The sequence below is a fragment of the Grus americana genome, chromosome 3 (assembly GCF_028858705.1).
Source record: "Grus americana isolate bGruAme1 chromosome 3, bGruAme1.mat, whole genome shotgun sequence".
Classification (NCBI taxonomy): Eukaryota; Metazoa; Chordata; class Aves; order Gruiformes; family Gruidae; genus Grus; species Grus americana.
In genome coordinates this window covers 76286038-76308429 of record NC_072854.1, presented here as the reverse complement: position 1 = coordinate 76308429, position 22392 = coordinate 76286038, and the positions used below count along the sequence as shown (strand labels likewise).

The window sequence follows — 22392 nt, the reverse complement described above, 5'->3', positions numbered from 1 at the left end:
CTTTATCATTCTCGCCTTCACACAGCAAGTCAATGGTCTGAAATATTAGGAATGATGGATATTTCAATCCAATGTATATAAAAGAATCCATCAGTAAAGTTGCTAATTGTATCATCCTTTGGTCAGAACTTAGTTTGCTTTATAGTCATTCACTTTTCTACTTACAAAATGATTTACAGCTTTCTGACACTGAGGAGAGATTTGTCAGTTGTGTACTAAATAAAGAAGTAAAAACTCCAACAAACTGAGAAAACATCTTTCCATTCTCTCCAGTTTTGCTACTAAAAAGGTACAGCGAAATAGGAAGTTCTCTCTTCCAAAGATTACTGGAAATTAATTGACGTTAAAGAGAGCACAAACGAATCTGGTATTTATGGGAGCCCAAATGACATATAAGAGATGACAACTTCTATTTTTTTTTCCTTGCCTATGTATCCACCATCTAGTGTCATGGAAACATTAAGATTTTATTTTCAGTAATCTTATTAATATACTAAACACACACATACACTAATGCAAAACATGTTTAAAATGTTTAAGAGTTACACCATTTGAGCAGTTTTCCCAGGCAGTTTTGATATACGTGAGATAAGATTGTTACTTCAAATTTTTTTCCTTTGAGCTCCGTGACCTCTACCTTGCAAATATTATAAAAGCATAAGCAATATATTCTCCAGTCATCCGTGTACAAAGATCTTACCTAATACACCACTAGGTTCAATAGGATACTCAAGGATTGACGTAGCTGGTGCCAGCGTGTAGGGGTATTCATATGGTGTGTAAATTAAACCAGCTTCGGGTCCAGGTGGAACTATTGCAGCGGTGGGATGAGGAGTTCCGTTTGGCATGACAGCGGTTTGTATTTGTCTGATCAAAGGCATTATGGTAGGGCCAGCTGGCGTAGGAGTACGCAGGGCAGCTGGTGGGAGAACAGGCGCAGGCCCAGTAATAATCCTTGGAGCCTGGGCTGTTGCTGCAAGAGAAAAGGCAAGGGCTGCTACAGTAAGCAAAGAAATTTAGAGGAAAGTATGGAGATAGCAGTACAAAACGTGGAAAGAATGGGAAAAAAGGGGAAAAGTAGGAAAGAAGAAAAATAAAAGGAAATCATTAGTACATGCGCTGATCACACAGTGCCAAAGCACACCATTCAAATGCAAACAGCTTTCCATTTTCCAGTGTGATTAAGTATGAACATGCAAAATAAAAAAGCCATTGTAAAACAGTGAGGTAGATTTCTCAAACAGGTTACACAGCACAAAAGCTCCATTTAGACCACATTTCTTCATTTATGCTATCAAGACTGCATGAGACTGAGATGCATGCAGGAGATACAAGGAAAATACTGTCATAATCAAATACAGAGTACAAAATTTAGTGCAACTACAGAGTCCACAGATACTCAGTTATGCAGAGCTGCCATACGAGTCTACAGTTGTATACGTCTTAAGACTGTATTTAAACATATACACAATTCCAATTTCCAGGATCAGTGAAGATGACCCAGAAACACAATGCATCTCCTCTCCTACTCTAGCATGAATACTCACTCAAAAGTGATTTCCACATCAATTTCCCCGAAATAAAATACTTTCTTTGTATAAAAAGTTCACTATGGCCTTGCTTAGCTTACAGAAAATAGGTGGGGGTTTTTGTTTAGTGGGGTTTTATTTGTTTGGGTTTTATTTTTTTTAAACATTGCTAGCACATTTCATTAAGTGTTATTTGAAGCCTGTTGGCACAAAAGATGAACAGCTTCTTAAATGCTAACACATCAGCTGGTAACAGTCAATCTTAAATGGTTATAATTTATAGATTTCTACGCACTACATTGATTTAATTAACTTATAGGTGGTCAGAGAGAAATGTGGTGGAAGTTTCTCAGATTTGAGACTGTTGTGGGTTTTATTTTTATTTTTTAAACAAAAGTGCTCAGATTGAATATATTATTAAAAAACCCTCAAACATTTTCATTTCCTTTCTTAAACCAGTATGGATTCTACATCTTCAAGTTTTCAGTAAAATCAAAACACAGAGTGAAATTGTCTTATTATCAAAAAGTGAATATTAGTGTGGAAATCTCTAGTCAAAAAATGGAAAAAAAACCCAAAATTCCATCTTCCCACTTACAATGATAAAATAGACCAATGGGAATAGATCAGACAAAGAAATTGTCAAATTAATATAAAGGTTTCTATGCAACAGTTTGCATCAATTTAAGCTAATCTGAAAGCTATTTTACTCACACATTTGTAATAATTTAGAGACTAAAATATATTTAAAACTGATCTAGCTTCAAATATTACACTGTTCATTAAGGCTGAAAGATTTACCACTACCACTGTAGTGGTAAGAGCCCTTGCTTATGTCTCTTTCCGAATCAGAATAATTACACTGGTGTAAGCACTCTCAAATTGACCTAACGGCATTCCACCCTTTAAATATATTCAACATTGAAATGGTGACTGTGAGGAGAAACAAATTTGCAAATATCAGTAGGCCCTTAGTGAAAAGATTGATTTAACTGTGCTTACATTTGACATCTGTATCACAGCTACAGCAAAAATCTACTATGCAACAGTATCAGCAACTACATTTTCACGAGGAGAAATTAAGACTTTCAACTAGAGAAAATAATCTGTATCACGCATAATACATATAAGCTCTCATTAGTAGGTGTATGTAATTAATTTTCAAGTGTAAACCTGTGCATACATGCATTTGCAAAAGCATTCTCACACAAATGTAATGGAAGAAATTGTAAAAATGGCTCATTACATCACTGATCCCTGTGAACTCGGCTGTGAAATCAGTTGATGAATTGTTGGAAAAACATAACATTGGGGGGACACATGCAAGCAAGATGAAAGGAAGGAATATAATACAGAAAAATGTATTCACAGTATCCTCAACATCTGTAACATTTTTCAAATTAAATATCTTAAAATAAAATTGAAAAGGAGTCTATTGTCCTTTATATGTATTTAGGAAAAAAATGATTGTAAAACAGAAAAATCTAGCTTAAGGGTTGAATTTTTTAAAACTATGTATTTGTAAATATTTTAACCCAGGCATACTGTTCTAAAAAAAAAAAAAGGGGAGGAGGGGGGTAATGACCCAAACAAAAAAACCCAAAACTGACATAGCTTATCTCCAGAAGATCTTTTGCAACAGCTACCTATTGTTTTGTTGTTTTTCTACTGCCTTCCATTCTCCAACACAGTTGCTACTGCACATTTGCCAAAAAGTAGCTTTAGGAATCAAACCCTGCAAACATTATTATGGCATTGACCCTCAAGTTTATGACATGCTTACGTGATTTGATGTTGGCATCTCTGTAGGTGCCATTCAGAATTGCAAGCTCCATCAGCTGCATCTTTTTAAGGCTGTCTTCTCCTTCTGCCTGCATGTGAAAAGATGGGAAGAAAGTCAGGCTTATTAATTCACTAGTGCACAAGATTGAACGGACCTAGAATAAAATGCCTTCGAGTTTTAACCAAGCAAAATACCTGCTTACCATTAGTCACAAAAACAATAAGCTTTGTGAACTCTTCCTTAAGTGCAAGCTGCCTGTTGTCTATCACTAAGTGATGTTGATAAATATCTTGAAAGAGTTGGCTCATACCATAAATTATAAAAATAGGGTTACATTTTGTTTGATATAAATTAAGCACTTTTTTTCTCAGTTTTAGTAAATGTTTTCATGTAGTCCTAAAGGGATCTTTTACAAGATTGCAGTATTGGGCTAGAGGAAGAACAGACAACACAAATTTTAAACAACTTCAATTTATTGTAACTTGCTCCACTGTAGTTGATACTGACTACTTTTGGGGAAGTGGGGGTTGGGGTGGCAAACCAACAAAACTTTGACAGGCTTTCCAAACAGGACATCAACAACTGCCGTAAGGCAGAATTCGTAATTCTGGCACATGTAGATGTATTCCGATTAGGATATAACTGCTATTTACACAGCAGACATTATTCTTATTTCTGCTTCCATATAAATTACTTCCTTGAAGTTATCTAATCCATCGGTATCCTGCAGCTTGTATAACTATTACGCAGTATTCGGTAAAAAAGCTCACTTTTTCAGTTCCTAACAAAAACTTCTAATTAGTACCATTTTCGTTTTAAGACCAGACATTTTCTGATCTATCTCTCCAGAACTACTGTTTGTTCAGTCTACATCCTATCAACCAGAAAACAAGATTATGATATAGGAAACGCAACAGAGATGGTCAGCCACTATCTTAATGTTAACCACCTTACTTCTTGTATTGAATGCCACTGCAGAAATTCTCAAGTCAGATGGAAAATATGGCAGCTTCAGTGTCAGCTGCACTGCATTCTTCCTTTGCTAAATAGGATTTCTTCTATTTTTTACTTATCTTGTCTATTCACACAATGTTTTCCACGTATTCAGAACAGCATTTTCCAAGTTAATGGAAACCTGGATAATAACGTACTGTGCTATCCACTCTGAAATCTTAAAGTCTGATTTCAGAGAGAGTTGGTCACCTGTTTTAAAATACAACTCTTGCAGATGGTTTGAACTAGGACTTCCAAGAACATGAGTGACTACAAAAAAACAGAATTAAAAGCCACAAAGAATGGCAATCACCACCAATAACAGCAACAACAAAACATTTATTAAATAACTTACAGCATTGCACCAGTGAAACATCATCTCAAACTAGTTAAGAGTTAACGGTATTATCTACATGCAGTGTTCCAAATGTATAGGGAAATATTTTTTCAGGCTAGTTTGCAGCAAACTATTGTTGCACGTACTTTACTCCCAAACTACGGAGAAGTAATTTACTAAATTACAAGACACAGAAAGTGTTTAAATTATATTTAAGCAAATATAGTACTTAATGTGAGGTGTGCTCAAGGACCACCACCCCTTGCAATGGAAATTTTAACATCTGATTTTTATCAACAACTTAAAATCAACATGGTAAGATGGGTCAATGCTAAATTACTTTCAGATGTCAGAAATGAAAGTTCTAACTGTAATACTGAGGACTTGCATAAACACACAAAGATTACACAGTAACAATTTATGTTGTTGTTAAACATTCAGAATATGCTGAAAGTTAGACTTTTTCTTTATATATTAAATAATGTTTGACAGACCAAGCTAACACTAATATTGAAAAAGTAAACACACATTCAATTACCATTTTAACTAAAAATTAGTTGCACTGTTAAGTACTGTACTACCCAAAAACCTCAGACTCCATAGTCATTAAAATGAGACCCTCTGGAATACAAAATGTACTCATTATAGCATGCTTAATATGACATACTCAGAATAGACTTACAATTTACATGCAAAAGAAATGTATTTTGGTTTTAGAAACTATTATTTCATTGCATTTTTGCTGGCAAATTACCTAGACAATCACGATGCAATAACAACAGCTCCGAATCTATCTGCCTATCCAGAGCTCTCAAATTCTTGTCATTCTGGATATACCTTATCTAATTTATTTCAGCAATAAAGATTTTTAACACATTGATTTCTCTTTTCCTCTCCACCCACAATGGTTATACTTTGTTACTGCTTTTTTGCTTGGGTTCCTTTATTTATTTATTTGAAAGCATGTAACGAAAAAACCTCCTCACAACATCAGCTGCATCTCCCATATAGTTCCATTAATGTTACTAAAATTGCTCACTTCCTCCAACTAAGAGTTCAGGTGATTGATCTGACACCATTAATGAGTCTCAGTAAATGCTGAATCTTACGTTCCACTTGCTAGGATAATTTTAGTAACTCTAATCCCAGATTTTGCACCACAGTGATTTCCCAAATGTAACTATTTATAAGATAGTTTTAAGACAGAAAAGATTTTTTTCCCTTCTGACATCCCCAAAAGAAGGAGTTATAACAACATAAAAGCAATAAAAGATGGATATTCCTACTTTGGGTCTTTAACATTTTCCTATAGGTCTCTATGCTTCCTATGAGAAAAGATGTTGCAATTATCTAGGTTTTATAAAGTATGTTTACAAAAATAATAATGGACTTCAGCAGACATAGCAGACCAAGTGCTTAACTTTTATTTTTGAGATTTACCTCTCTGGAGTACTGCTCAGCAGTTGATAAACTTTTGTTCTTTTAAACAGGCTCCAAAACATAGTTTAAAACTTTTCCTTAAAGACTGTATCAGTGATAATTCACAGATATAAGATGTGAACTTGCATTATCAGACATTTACACTGTCTTTCAACTTGTGGTATTTTGTTTTTCAAAGCATTTATTAGACAGAGAGAAAAAACCCAACCCAAACAAACAAACAAAAACCCCCCAAAAAACCAATCAACCAAACAACCCCCCCCCCGAAATTAAAAACCATCTCTAACGCTGACCACAAGGGCATCATTCCGAGTCCTCCCAGAAGATGGCACTGTTTATTATACAATAGTATCTCTTCAAAACATGGGTGCTTGGCACTATTTGCACCACCCTACTACTACTGCTCAAAATCCTGCTATCCCCTCGCACCCTAAACTTGCAACAGTCGCTTGCCACCGCTCTTCAAGGCGTAAGTCACAGAAGTGGTGAGGACTCTTTCAGATATGCTGCCATGTCCTTCATTCCATGGTATCAAGCTCTCTGCTTGAACACCATTCACCAACAGCCAAACCCTCACATTTCCAAGAGCTGGGATAGAGCAATGGGCACATGTTTTTGCCGGCCCTATCCTCTCCCTCCGTTGCTGACAGATGATCAAATGAGACACACCGATGCAATCTATCTTAGCTCCAGGCATTTCTGCAGGCACTCTCTGTTAAAGCAAAGAGGTTGCATCAGGGATACAAAGGCAATCTCTAAAGGGACGGTTCGTTACCTTTACAATAGCTACAACAAAGCTCAGTCATTTGTACCAAAAGGAAGCTACTTTGAGCAAACATCAATAAGGTCACTTAAAGCCAGATTTGCATTACTAAGTTGAAGCTCAAGTGATTGACTCAAACCTCTCATCCTCTTAAATCTCTAGTGCTTTCCTTGTATTTCTCATGTACAATATAACATGCAGATTAAGAAAAAACCTTAAATGGTATCTCGAAACATAATTCTTTAAATGTAAGCACTTGCAGCTGCTCACTGAATACAAATACCGAAGGGATGCAAGCAGTAAATCCTGACAAAGCCAACTGTGCACAGACAACAGTGGTTACCGTTTTGCGAACACATGGCCAGTACTCCTCACAGTAGCTCAGCTCTACTTGGGCTAGCAATAAAAAACCCCGAAGGTGACCAAACGCCAGTGACCACTATCACTTTAAGTAACTTTTTTCTAATCTTTATCACAGCATGATTAATAGTCACAAGGTTCAAAATGCTAGTAACAACTACGTGTGCCACCTACATGAAGTCTCTGGGGAAACACTTACCAAAATAAATTTCAAATTAAATACACAACGCTGACCATATTGACGCCCAGTTAAAACCACAATTCTGTCTCCTACATTAGGCAACACTGTCTGTTTAAAAAAAAAGAGGAATGTAGTTATGTAATAAACTGCTATTAGTAAGAGCTTGTTTCATGTCATGAAATAGGGAGCTCAGATAAAGCACTCCATTTAATTTTTTTAATGACTTCTTCTCATTATCAATGTCCAAGCTATACTTTAACCTCAGATACCCAAACATCCTCAGAAAATTCTTTTAACTAATACTTCTGAAATTATTATTAGGCACTTAAATGCTTCAGATTCTCATATGCATACAGTGCACCCTTAAAAGTATCATACAGTTTAACTTCTTATTTATATACAAAGCATACACACACTAGATAGATGTGGCGTCAAGGTGGAAGAAGGCATGCAGACTCAAAACAGCAGCACATTCACTGTGCTAAGTCAATGAAGGACTTCAGAAGATGACAACAGTCTTCAGAGGTGACAGGTAGACTGTCAGATTCTGTGTACAGTCAACTCTGAGAAGCCTATAACAAATTACAGTAGAGAAGGAAAGAAAGATACTATCTTAAAAAAAAAAGAAGGATCAAATAGCAATGTTTCTATAGAGCAGAGATCCCTGAGGTAGCATCCAGTGGAGCCAGTCAGTGCCCATACTGCCCTGCCGTACTGCTGCCATCCCAAACTGACCCACGTGGAAGGTGACTGCAGCTGAGTTAATTCACAAACCAAACAATCCAGTCACTCAAATGACAGCAGAGATACCTTATCCAGGCAGAGCTCCTTGAGCCTCACAGTCTTACTCGGTTAAGACTCAGAATGTACTCTGATTCTTATTATTACCAATGCTGGCAGGGAATGCTTTCAGCATTTCTGTACAAACATATATACTTTCCTCGTATAATGCTCATTTTCCTTTTAAAGTAACTGCTTTGGAAAATATATTTTTTTTCCCCTACTTTCATAATAATATAGACACACTTGTTTAGGTGATGTCAGTAACTTTCACTGACAGTCTAGCTTCCAAATATAATGCATTCTGGATGACATTTTTGCAAACCTGTCACACATCCCTGCACTTCAGCTGAATTCTCATTAACTGAACTGAGCCCAACCCTAGGAAAGGCTGCAGACAGTTTTATCTTGCACCAAATGCAGCCAAGTCTGACTTTGGTTAAGGGAGCAGTCCTTTATAAGCTGTTCCAGGGCTATCCTTTCAGGATCAGAGCAGGAGCAGCAAGTGGGAAGAGGAAATGATGGTGAAGCAAAATGATGGATAAATCAACTGCAAATACAGAGGCCAAAATCAGTCTTAATCTTCCCTAGCCAACTGCAGCAAGCCTGTCCCACCAGGCTCATGGAAAGAATGACCAGGCAGGCAGCCTCAGCAACGCAAGAGCACCAAAGAGCAGCGCTCACCTTCCAAGCACCTCAGCAACTTCTCAAGCAGACTACCTGCCTGCCCGCCCCACACCACCTCTGGTTAAACAGCAATACTCAACAGCAGCTTGGCACCTTTCCTGCCACCCTCAGAGACACCTCTACCACCTACCACATTTTGTCCAAGTCCACATGCTTTTTTTCCACATTTACTTCAGATAGAGAATTTTTCCAGTAACACATTGCATTTTTCAGTACACAGGTAAGGCATTAAATCATTTTACACACACTCCAAACAGAAGGGCAGAGAATTTGGCAGTTATGGAAGAACACTATATTAATGAACAAGAACAGATACTTAAAATTCTTCCTTAAGCAGAAAAATTATTTACAATTGCCACATACAGTAAACGTAACTTTTATACCACTGTATCTCTGGAAATACACACATTAAATACAAAGACTTTAACTATTCTTTAAACTGCACATCTGTATAGTATAAGCCACCTGCAATTTATTAATTTAATACAGATTTTGGTAAAACACAATAGCACCACCAAAATATTTTACTGTTACTGATCTTATCCTCCTTACCCAGGAGGTGCTGCTGCCCCTAAGGAGTCTGTCACCCTGCCTTCCTACAGTCCCCAGCTGCTGTAGAGCCACACAGCTGCAGCTCCGAGGCTTGTGCTGTGACACTGCTGGACTCTCCAGGCTCTAGAATGCTTTTATCTCCCTGACAAAGAAAAACGTTCCACTGCAATTCACTTGTAGATCAGTAAGTATTCCTAACATACCACATGCCAGTCAAACAGCCTTTACACATGAATGTCTCCATTCAGGGACAAAACCCTTCCATTCATAATTTATAAAAAAAAAACTCACAAAAAATATACTACAAATTCCTAGACATACACGTATTAAACCAAAAAAGGTATACAAAGGTATACATACGTAAAATCCATTCTATGTTTGGAAGGTCTTTTGTTAACACCCAAGTTGTTAAAAGACTAAAGTATCTATGGCAGTGAAACCCTCGGCAAGATGACAGGTAACCAGATGTAAAACACAAAGAAAAGAGCTTTTTAAAAGAATCTGAATGTGAGTACCTAAACTATTAATCAAATACCTAATGCAAGACATCAGATTGCACTTTTGCAAAGGCTTACTTCTGGTAAGCTACTCCATTACTCAGTGTTAAGGGAAACATCTTGTCACCCCTTCTCCTCAAAAAAATTGACATAGACTTCCAAGTTTCCCATGCCCAGAATGTTAATATTAATAGTTAGAAGTTGTTGGTAAACACATGTTACTTAGACTTTCTCATCCTTGATTATTTACTTCTAATGGTGATGGAGCAGAAAGCCAACAGCATAGCTTTGTTCATGCTGAGAAGAGTTTGCCAAAGAGGTCTTTTCTGGCATAATTTGGCAGCTCTTCTTCTATCAGAGGAAACTTTTCCAAATACTTTAAAGACAAAGTAAAATAAATCACTACTTTAAGACCAGCCATATTTCTTAGAGCCCTGTATGCCATCAACAACACTGTGGCATTGAATAGGTGGCAAGCTATAGCTCAGTTATTTCTCTATTTCCTTTTCAACACTGACGCATACTGCTATGTCTATGAGGACAGGCAAAGATAAATTAGCATCATTATTTCTTCTGGGCAACACAGTCTGCTTATCTTCTTCAAAGCAAGCTCTCAGTTCAAATGATATGCAAAGAAGGCTGTGCTGTTTCACTTGACAAATTCATTGGTCATAATGTTAAAGATACACTAGGGGGAAAAGGCAGCATATCTTTTTACACTTCCCATCACCTTATCTGACATATCCCTGTTTAATCATGATACTTGGCTTACCAGCAATACTTTCAAGAGTCCTTATGCCCTCCCTCCCCCACTTTCCCTTGCTGCAAGAAGAAAATACAGATAAGGTACAGAAAATCAGCATGAAGCGCATTTTATAAGCCAGACTGAAATACAGCATCAGTGGAACTTATGGGTTTGCTTCATCATACACCCTCTGGGTATTAGTTGTTAATATATTGGCAGAGGGGAAATCACCAGTAGCATTCTGCTTGACCATAACAGATTTTTATGTCTGTCTCAACATTTCTTTAGGAGAGATGTGATAGGCTCATATTTAAATCACCGGGTTTTGGGCTTTCAAGGAAATAAGGTCCCTTGGGTCAGTCATACTAGACACTCAACAATATGTAATTCCAGAATTTCCTTGTTGTTTAGTCTTTTTTTTTAATTATCCCTCCTCTTTCCCTCACAACTCAATCTTTTAATGGTGTTAATAAAATCAGTGGCAAGAATCTTTATACACCACACAGAACAGCTTCAGCAATTCATAAAGCTCCAAAACAGAAAAGCATTTTTCATGACATATACACACACCAAACCCCCAAAAATCCTAAAAGAAAAAAACATTTATACAGTACCTTCTAAAATGTTTTCAAAACCACAGAATTATACTGAAATACATTAAGATTTATTTGTTAGCATAGACATTTGCTAGCATTTGTATTAAGATTCAAATGAGTCAGCTATCAATAATGCAAACTGAAGCATTAGATCTATTTTTAGCAATGTGCAAGCCCAGTTAAAAAACTTCCAGAGCTAAATACTTTATTTTTGGTATTTCTAATTTTGGAATGCTAGACATTCACAATTCCTCCTCACTGGGTAGTTTAATCCTGAACACAAGAGCTAAACCAGAAGCATGCTGAATGAGATACTACTGGGCAAGCCTCTGGTAAAAAATTTCCCACATATGGCTCTACCAGCAACATCCCGAGTTCCATGAACATCCAAGGAATCTGAACAGAGCAGAAATCAAGCACAACCTATATTATGCAGGTCTTTATTCCAGCTGTAGCCTTTTGAACAGACTGAACAGTGCCAAAACACTTTGAGAGACTGCATTGACACACTCCACTTATATCGGGACAAATGCTTTAACCTATCCTGAGTTTTAAGTAAATTATAAAAATAATTTAACCAACTTATGCTACACAACTACCTATGATCAAGGTGGTTGTTCTAATAGGTACAGATTAGAGGCAGTTGTTAGAAATAGAACAATGGAATGATTAATTAAAGTGATTGCAGATAAGCCTGGTCTGACTTGTAACATACATTTCTCCTCTGCCATCCCAGGAGGTATCTATTCAAAGTTTGAGTTTATACACTCTGAATGGCTGCAAATTTCCCTGCAGTGCAAAGACACTGAATTCAGATATCAGGGAGGGGGAGGAACAAACCTCATTAAGGGGTTTCAAAACTAATATTTTGTTGCAAGAATTCCAGCTAATTTTGTTTCCAGCTATGCTAATGTTTTAGTACATAAACAAAGCCTTTCATTCTCAAAATGGTTCTGAAATATGACCCCATGTTTTCATATGGAAAACATGGCCATTATGTTTTTAATCTGTTCCCACCCAGAAATTAAAAAAAAAAAATTTGTAAGAAAAATAACATTTCATATCAAATTTAGTAACCTTGAAAGCATGCAAGAAGTCTCTTTTTTAGAGCAACAAAAGAAAACTAACTGCTGGTGACAAGGAGTACAAAGACGGTTGCTGTGAATTAGTACACATCTTTCAAGTATACCTTCTCTTACGTGTTTCATTAAACACAGGATTCAGGGCTGCAGGCTACCACATGGGAATTCATGCTGCAGTACTAACTTTTAAGACATTTTTTGCTTCAGCTTGAGATGTCCTGAAAAGGTAATACTGACTAATTAAAATAAATTCATGTATTACAATACAAAGTAAAAACATGAATGTTTACGCTTGTCCAATTATACAATGTTAGTATTCAGGGAACAGTGGTCTTCCAATAGGTTCTTAGACTGTCACTGCTGTAGTCACATTTTCAACAAGAAAGAGTTGACACTCGTTTTCTACGCACACACACAACTCCAAAGTCTGATGACTATTTAATTTAGATCTCTGTATAAAGCTACCATCTAGAGAAATAACAGTATTTTTTTAATGTAAGATGCCCCAAAATTTAACTAACCTAAGCTTTAAAGTTCTAGTCCAACTGAGAAAACACAACATTGAAAGTTTAAAAGGACCTATGCACTCAGTATATACTTTCAGTAATTCTCAACAGCTGCTAAAAAGTGAATGAGTACTAAAAGCTCACAATGACTTCCAGCTGCTTACAAGTATATGCGCAACCCATAGCTCTGTTGAATATAATATATGTCTTATGTGCATTTTACTGGTACTCTAATACAAACGTTACTGTTTAAAAATCTAAGTTAACTCTGCCATAAACACCACAGATGCCTCTCCTGTTCTTGAATTCTCAGAGCTGATGAAGTCCGGGAGGCAGCAGCGGTAGTATTCCAACTGGCTGGTCTCCTCTTGTACGGCTGGCTAAAACCTGCTTTCACACAGCTTAAAAGTAGAGAGAAGTGAAAAAATGAATTGTGTGCACTCTCTTTAGGGGACAAATATGTCAATCATATGACCTTCCGTTTGAAGGCTCAAGCTGCTCAAGGCACTGTGTTGCTAGGGAGAAGGTTTTCTTTGCTATTTATTGAGCTTTCTTTTCAGCTTTTAGAGACCAGCCAATGCTTATTTTCCAGAGACAGGAGGGAGAACTCGGCGCTGCCTGGCCCTGGCGGGGGCTGGCACAAAGGGCCTTTGAGGAGCCTCTCTTCCCCAGGGGCTGGAGCAGCACCGCTGGGCCCACCTGACCAGCTAACCACAGTCCCTCACCCACATAGAGCTGTATGGAACCTGTGGGTATCTCCCGGCCAAGTAACCCTTCCTGCCCCAAGAAGGAAAATTCAGCCAGCGATTCTTGCTGTTGAAGGCTGCTACTAGGAGGAGCAGCCATACGTGTGTACTGAGTTGTTCACCAGGTAAGAGCATGAGCTGCTGCAGCATCATCTGATGAGAAACTAACAGAAGGCAGCCTGGTCTCCAGCTTGCCCTGAACGTTTACTCATCCCATCCCATTAGAGCCAAGGGAAGGCATGAAAGTTTCTTCTATCAGTTTGTATCATTATTTCTACATAACATAAGTTTAGCATTAAAACCAAGTTTAAAAGCCTTTTAACTCCAATTCTCATGCATTTAGCCAAAAGACTTTTGACATTTGTAAGCATAACAGCAAAATATACATGCAACAGATTTTCGTTTTGTAATCAATTCCTTTAATCTTAGCAACTTTAGTTACAAAAGATTAGTAAATCATGCAACATACTTCAGTTTCTTGTAACTACTCCAGAATGTCAGAAGTGATAATTTGACTTTTTTTTAATGCAGTCACATAATTTTCCAGTGTAATCATCCAGATTAATTCAAACATGCGCAAGTCTTATTTTAATTATTCATTATCGTTCTTGGGGAAAAAAATGGAACTTGAAGCTGGAGTTAGACCCATTGGTTGTGTTAAAGAAAATTAAAGCAGCTTCTTGTTTCAAGATATTCACCCCTTTGGCTTCGGGAATTTATCACATACTTAAAGGTCAGTATTTAACATCCAGATTTTGACAAATAAGAACCACTTATTTTTCATAATGTAGTAACACAGAAGAAGTTTCTTATGATGTTCAACTTCGCAATTTTATTATGCTGCATGTTTTAAGGGCAGATTATAAATCCTTAATATTAAAATTAGGAGACATTAACAGTAACAATAATTTAGTTTTGAAAGTGTTTCTAGCACTTCAAAAAAAACCCCTTTCTGAAAAAAGGCTACTCAATAAAAATACCTTTCCATTATTTACCAATTTGCACGAGAAATATGTATTTCAACAATTTATATATATAGCACAGTTTGAGAAACTTTCCTAAAACTGTTGTTTAATTAAAAAAAAAACAAAATAAAACAAAACAACAGAACCACAACAGAACAAGTTTCCATAAAAAATGTTTTCTAGAATCTGGGGTAAAACCTACACATTTTTCATTTTTTTCTCTACCAAAGACTATTCAGATGCCTTGCACAAATAACAGACTCTACCATTTTTGTATGTGGGCCATGTTTCAGAACTGTATCTCCCACAAGCAGTTATAGGTAACGACAGTTCACATACAGAAAAGAGACTGCAGTATAACAAACACAATGTAGTCTTCTGTCCAGAAGGGACTGGGATCGTGACGTATCTGAGTATCAACGAGAGATCCGCCAAAATAAAGGACTGTTTAACCTATTGGAAAGTCCCCAAAGAAATTACTGACCAGAAATTTTTCACCTCTTCTTTCCTAAAATGCTACGTTACCAGAATCTACAGAGCCTACATGATAAACCAATTAAAGGTCTTTCATTTTCTGTCCTAGAATGAGAGATGTGTGTATCAGGCCTATCTTAAATAATTAATTTCACCATCCTTCCCTGCTGCTCTACACACTAATTTAAAAATCTGCCTCCTCAGCAGAAACACAGACACTACACTTAAGTAATCATTTAGCAGGACTCACAGTATAAATTTGATCAAATTTCACTGCAAGTTAAAGGCTATACTGGGACAGAAATAATCCAAGACTTCTGTGCTTCTATTTGTTGCTGATCTTTGCATATTTTACAGTGTTGTATCTGAACAGCTTGCTACAGACTCTGGATCAGATATTACACCAAAACTTCATGTAATGGTTTTCCTTTTTCATTTTCTAAGCAGTCGAGTACCATGGCTGAAACAAACCACAGTCACCGAGCCATCCTGGATCAATGCTGTCATGTCACGCTCAGAAAACCGTTCTTGATAGGATAATCCTACAATATTTCTATGTAGGATCTCCCTTGCGGCCTTCTAACTGACCTTAAATGCCAAATGCATATTGCGTCAACTTTGGGGAGAACAAACAATGTTTACATTAAAAAAAGAACACCAAACTGTTCAGGTGGTAACTTACTTCCTACACATTCACTACCGGTGCCTTGCCTATCACTCTTACTCTATATTGTATTGTCAACCGCATATTGATATGCAATCTCCACCTGTTTTCAGAATGATCCTCGAGTCCTTGTTATACAAGTAAAACCCTCACATTTTCCCATTTCTAGATTTCATCCTCGATTATTTTTTTCATCTCTCTGTATAAATCTGCTGAAATATTTTTCAAACACTCTGGTTCTCTAAACACTTACTGTTCTAATCCAATCATTAGGAGAAACAAACTCTTTCCATTTAGATATTTGAAATATGTGCAATTAAACTGTCTTTCAGAGACTGTAGAATTATAATTTCATATTCCAACAGACAAGGTGCACACCCATAAGCAAAAGCAGCTTAAAATACATTTTCTACAACAGGATAAATCACTTTAGTCCCTCTTAATCTCCTGAACTCCAGAATCTCATGAATATTTAAAAATAATACCTAAATTCACATATTCTCTAAGTTTATGGATTATATACTTATACACAGTATTTTGCACTGAAAGTCTCCTTTAATGTGTGTAAACGTTATACATAGAAATAAAAAAAAAATCCCAAACCAACCAACCCAAAAAACCTCAGAAAAAGTACAATTAAAGCTTTCAGTTACAAGATGTGGCTGAAAAATTAAGAAGCAACCCTAAAAAGGAATGCAAAGTTTTGGACACTATCTGAAAGTAACTGAAGAATACTCATTTACTCATCATCAACAAGAAGAGACAAACGTAGTCCTTTTCCTTAAGTAGAGGGAAATACAGACAACAAAGGTCCAAAAGGCCTGAAAAGCTAGGGCAATTCTGAAGCAATTCAAATAAGTGGAAAAAAATGAATGGAATTTTGTTTCCCGAATGTGTAAAAATAAGCTGTCGTGTATCTGCACATGATTGAATTCAGAAAGATGAGACCTTAAAAAACAGAGAATGGAATGGGAATCAATCAGATGGAAAACTTACGGAGAATAAATTCAGAGGAAACATGTTCACATAGGTTTACCTAGAAAATACAACAGCCAATGCTAGAACATAAAAAATTAAAATGCTATCTTAAGATTTTTTCCCAGGCTACAAATTAGTTCTGGACGATTAGGCTGAGGTTTTACACTGCTGTCAAAGGAGTCAAAAATTGCTTTTGAAGATGTAAAAAGCCTCTCAGCTGGCACTCCTGTGGTACTTTAAGCCAATTTAACTGGTAGTGGTCACAATCCTACTCTTTCCTCCCTGTTGATCTCCTCAATCCACCACCATATGACTGAGTCATGTCAACCTGCTAATCTGGCAAGACAATTTTTTAAAATCTGAATAGTTTTCTGCAAGATTACAAAACTGAAAGAGCTCACTGCAGGCTCAAATGTGTGCCAGCATAAGGGAGGAGAGATTGAGGGGAGCTGAGACCTCCCCTGTGCAGCACTGTCAACTGACTCAGCTGCATGTGGAATTAGTCTTGCTAATTCTGAGGCCCAGCAGTCTAATTTCCAAACTTTTCTAACTGGAATCCACCACCTGACAACCAACTGAATTGTTTTCATATTAAAATATTTTCATTTTTCTTATTCTTCTTTCTCCTACAATATTATTTCTTATTTTACTCAGTTTCTGCCCATTTCTCTTTACTTAAAATCATTCTCCTTTCTGAGTTTCTTCTCTCTTGATGCTGACCTTCAGTGGAGGCATACCATTATAGCTTCCTTGACCAACTGTACTCATCACACTCCTTTAGTGGTTACCCTGAACTATGTGAAGTACGCTTTCTCCATTTGCAGATTTGCTCATCAGAAGCAAAGGCTACAAACTCAACCATTTACTACTATAAATATCTCTATACATTCATGCTTTGCAGAGACCTTTGAGCTGCTTTGGTATTTGCACTCCATGTTCTAACAACACTGAAAAAAGCTAGTTTTTAATCTCTTCTAAAACATCATCATCCTAAACTGGTAATTTTTATACCTTAGACCACCAAGTTTAAATCCATACCAGTTAAATGGTGTATTTAAAACTTACAAAGCTCCATGTCAACAAACTGAAAATAATGCATGAGTTGACAGTGTGAGGAGCCTACAAAAATCAATTTCCTTATTATTATTTTTTCCTTATTCTATATTATATTCTTCTATTGAACTACACTAAGTGAGAACTGTTGATTTTCTTTAGCCGAGAATTGTATGACTTAGAATGATGAATTTTCATTTTCACGCCTCTGCGTGCAACGTTAATTTTAGCGTAACAGTATATAAGCAATATTCTGATCTGGAGTTCAGATACCAGCAATATGCACGCGTAGCTTCTGCTCCCAAACGCTTACAAGTCAGTGACTAAGTGAAAAGAATTGCAGAAAGAAACAAACCGTTGGAATCTAAAGATCAGAGGCCAATGTAACAATGCCCCAGCAGAAGCAAAATTAAATGGAGAATGGATAAAAATACTTTAAGAGAATTTATCAGAAAAGAGGGAGTGCCTTGAGAAGAAACAGCTGCTACCCCTACTGGTCTAGCAGAATGCACATTTCTTTGATTCTCTGGATTCCTGGACCAGCAGGAGCCAAGAACCCTCGAAATACAACAAATTAAACACAGAGAACAAGTACGTTGCATAGCTTCCCACTCCTTCCCCACTATGGTATGACCACCTTTTCTGTGGCACACTCCTGACACTTCCTCTGTGTGCTCTGGTGCTTGTGAGACATTCAGCAAGGTGATTTACCTCTCAGAGAACACCAGAAAAATTTGTGGGTTACTTTTCTACCAGTCTGTAAATAAAATCAGCTCATGGAAAGGCCTGACAAGTGCTATTTTATTATATCCATCCACACAATAAGTAGTCTGCAGTTGGATTCAGCAGTGAAGCAGAAAGAGGACTTTTGCTTCTAACTGTTTAACGGGCTCATCACATCTCATGAAAACATACTGTAGCTGGAATCAGATTCAGATCTCAGCAGGTCCAACTCAGTTTTACATAAGGCAACATAATAGTTAACTTGCCTCCTATCCAGACTTTTTAAATATATATGTCATACTTCTAGATGATAAAACCGTACTTTTTTTTTCTGCACTGCTCATGAGGTAAAAGACAGAATATCCTTCAAAGAAAATATTCATCTTCTATCTGTAACCTGTTCGATGCATGTCTTCATTCACTTCAGAGAAGGATGTTTCTGATGTGACTGATCAATAATTTTTTAGGTTATGAAAACCCTTCATAAAAAAATTAAGTATTAGGTAGCGATTCCACTTTTCCCCACACTTTCCTCCCAGGTATTGCAGAACTAAGCTGTATATGCTACATACTATGCAGCCCAGATTCCATTATCAGTAATTATCAAATATCCCTATCCCAACATTTGACCTGGCAGAACAAACAGTTTAAGCTGTTCCTGTGCTCCCATTGTCACTTACTTCCATCTCAGCTGTGCAAGTTAAGCAAAGGGGAGGAGAGGAAGAGGGTACAATACTTGAACTAAGATAGGTCCTAATCAAGCCCCCACCCCCTGCCCCAATCTATAGAACCAAAACTCTGAAATGCAGAAAAAATCCCAGAGTACAAAATTTGAAAACTGTAATACCAGCAAGCCTTTTTTTTTTTTTTTTTTTTTTTTGCTGCCTGGTTTCTGTAAATAGCATTGATTTGCAGAGCTACTATAAACTATTGGTACTATGGTTTTAAGTGATGCACTTAGTATCCCAAACAGTTCTCTATAGCACTGCCTTTGCTATACTTTTTTTTTTAATGCTGTTAATGTTCTTTAATCATTTAGCATCCCTCTTATAATACAGAATGCAGAAGTATTCATAGTTTCAACTCCGCAAGCCACTTCACAAACACTTAGATAATACCTTTAAATTTTGCTGTCGCCTTCTACTAACTCATCTAAGAAAGCATGGGGGTGAGGATCAAGTCTGATGAAACAATTCGCTGGCAATTTTAAGCACACACACACACTGAGCACAAATAATTAATATGAGGAACCAATACTTCTCAAAGTAACTTTAAATGAACAGCTAAAATTCTGAGTATTAGTAATAGTAAATGCTGCTCTTGTCTTCATCTAATTTCTTTGGAGATAGTTCTAAAGTTTCACAGAAACAGTACCCTGAGGCTACCACACAGTTTCAGCTGCATCATTAGAAACAGTTCAGGAATCTGTTAGAACTTAGCAGCTGTTCAACTACTGAATCACCAGCACAAATTTACTATTTTCCTTTGCTAATTTACAGGATTCCTGCTAGTGATGTAAGATTATATCAAGGATTTCTAAGCATATTTTTACTGCTTTAAACAAAAGTCTAAATTACTGCCATTACAGCAGTACTGCTCTCTTTTTAATTAGTTCCTCCACCATATCCTAATAGTTATGATGAGTAAAGACTTGAGATACATATTAAAAAGGATCACAAGGAAACATTTAAGCCTTAAGCTACATAGCCAATATAAATTATTTTGGGGAAAAATACTGCATACTGTTCCAAGCATGACATGTCCTTGAATATATATATTTTAAATCTAATATCAAAATATTCAAGCACGTATAAGCTTCCCTATTTCTTTCTGTAAGTTATCAAATCTAAGTGGCAAGGAGAGCATTAATGCGCGCTTCCAAACAAGCGGTGCAAAACACTGGTCATCAGCTCTTGCTACTACAGCTGACTTCTTGAGCACAACTGAAGGTTAAACAAGCATAAGTGATGTTCATCACTTGAGGCATTTGTGAAAGCACCAAGTCCATCTTCTCACATTTCAATAGCATTGGTGCTGACAAAGAAGTCAGCAGGTCAAAGCCCAAGTCCCTCAGAGAGAAGGCAGGCCTGAGCTGGGAAAGCATTTACATGTGGCCCGAAAAAATCAGTTTGAAGGGCCATAGCACCTTATTTGTTTTCAAAAGAAACCTTTGATGCCCTCCTCCCCTTTCAGAAGGAGATTTGACAAGTGTTGTAATAAATATTACATGCACAGAGGAAAGTTGAAATCAATAGCAGGTTAACGTTTATTGAAACAATACAGAGAACCATTTTTAATAGCATTACTTGAAAACAGATCTAATCTAGCAAAGGAAATTCAATTTATGTTTAGAGCAATCAGATTTTGTTTTTTTACTCCAGGGATTTGTTGCAAACTCTGTCTCTCAAAATGTGCTTACTGTACTGTATTTAGCAGAAACAGTTTAGCCTTAATAAGCTGATAGTCTGCACGGGAGCATGGATCAACTTATTCTCATTAAGAATGTAAGCAGCTTTCTAACAGCCTTCTTTGCTGTTCAGCCTATGCCAGAGAAAGCAGGGATCTCTCCTCTAAACCCCGTAATTTATGAGTTTATTCAAACCCGCCAAATTGCTTTAAGTAAACGCCTCTTATATTTGAAAATTCCCATGGCAACTCATTTAGTTTGGCAGGAAGGCAGACCCAAATTCAATCCTTTTATCCTCCAGCTAAACCATTACAATGGTAATTCTGCTCTGACACTCTGAAGAGACTGCTAATTACTGTACTCGGGTCCCTAGACAGATTTCCCATTCAGATTAAAATGGCTGTGCAGGGCAGAGAACAGTAGCAACACCTTTGTGTACAGGAGGGGATGTACTCTCGCATTACTGCTTTTTACAAGAGAGGCTCCATGACTGCAAAGACAAAGAATCTTCTATCGGCAAAGTTATGCAGAACAAACATTAGGGAAAGAAGAAACCAAGGAGCATCATGACAACAAAGCAGACAACTGAACCACTGACTTAAGCGTTTCGACTACTGAAGACATTTAGTCACCTCTCAAATAAAATTAATTTGTCTTCCGTTATTGCTATTATATACTGAATGTAATCGTCTAAACTACAGATCAAGGAACTACATAAACCGCTACTGAATAGTGTGTCTTGTGTCATTACGCTGAATGTGTAAGCGCCACTGCCACACTGTCACCACAACGTCTCAATTTTTAAAAAGCCATCGAGGTCCTTCCACGACATTATTTAGTTTGAGAAGGGTGTGTGTGGGGGTTGTGACAATGCTTTTTTCCCCTGTCATTTCTAATCAAGAAAATGTGAAGGAAACTAATGACTGCTCCCTTGCCCTTCTGCCCCAGCTGTTCCCTCTACCATTGAAATGTAAACAGCAGCTCGATGTTGAACAGAATAAACATTTGCTGTCTCAAATCAACATCTATTGCATTGGAAAAGCCTAAACCCTGGCTTAATTTTGTCTTCTAGAAAGAATGAAGATGGTGGTCTTGCTGTCCTCCCATAAAATCTATTTTCTTAGTACTCTGAAGAAGTGGAAGGTCATTTTCACTTTTGAAAAATTGGAAAAAGAGAAGGTATAGGTATTATAAATGTGTACAGCAGCTGGAAAATCAGATGAGAACATCCTCCCTGAGGTGAACTAAACAAGACCAACATCCTCCCTAGACTAGCAACTTCCAACACATTTGAAGAAATGCCTTTTGGAAAAATCTTAAAATACATCAGCATCTTTACAAGACATCATAAAAACAAGCACTAAATCTTCAGATAAAATTTGAGTATGCTCTCCTATACATACTACCTTCTTCCCTCCTTAAGTGGCAGAACTAACTACCCTACCCCAATGGTTTAGCATAGGCACTGACAACAGGAGTTACCCACAAGAAAGCTAGGAGGAGAGAGCAAATGCACTAGGTCATAGTGATTACCAGCTTATGAACCCTTAA

The 22392-nt window shown here is 37.0% G+C and overlaps 1 protein-coding gene across 13 annotated transcripts in view; it reads right to left on the bottom strand.

Annotated features, from left to right (window-relative positions):
• Positions 1-22392, bottom strand: part of QKI (QKI, KH domain containing RNA binding) — a 170086-nt gene that overhangs the window by 13248 nt on the left and 134446 nt on the right. For 6 of the 13 annotated variants that reach the window (XR_008576701.1, XM_054822732.1, XM_054822736.1 and 3 more), the window contains 2 exons: positions 3313-3400; positions 701-997 (listed from right to left, as the gene is read on the bottom strand). Coding sequence is in view for 12 of the 13 variants with exons in the window: in XM_054822732.1 (XP_054678707.1) it covers positions 701-997; positions 3313-3400 (385 nt within the window). In the remaining variant the exon portion in view is untranslated. The remainder of the gene's footprint in view (positions 1-700; positions 998-3312; positions 3401-22392) is intronic. The other 7 variants (XM_054822740.1, XM_054822731.1, XM_054822735.1 and 4 more) reach the window with 2 other exon arrangements.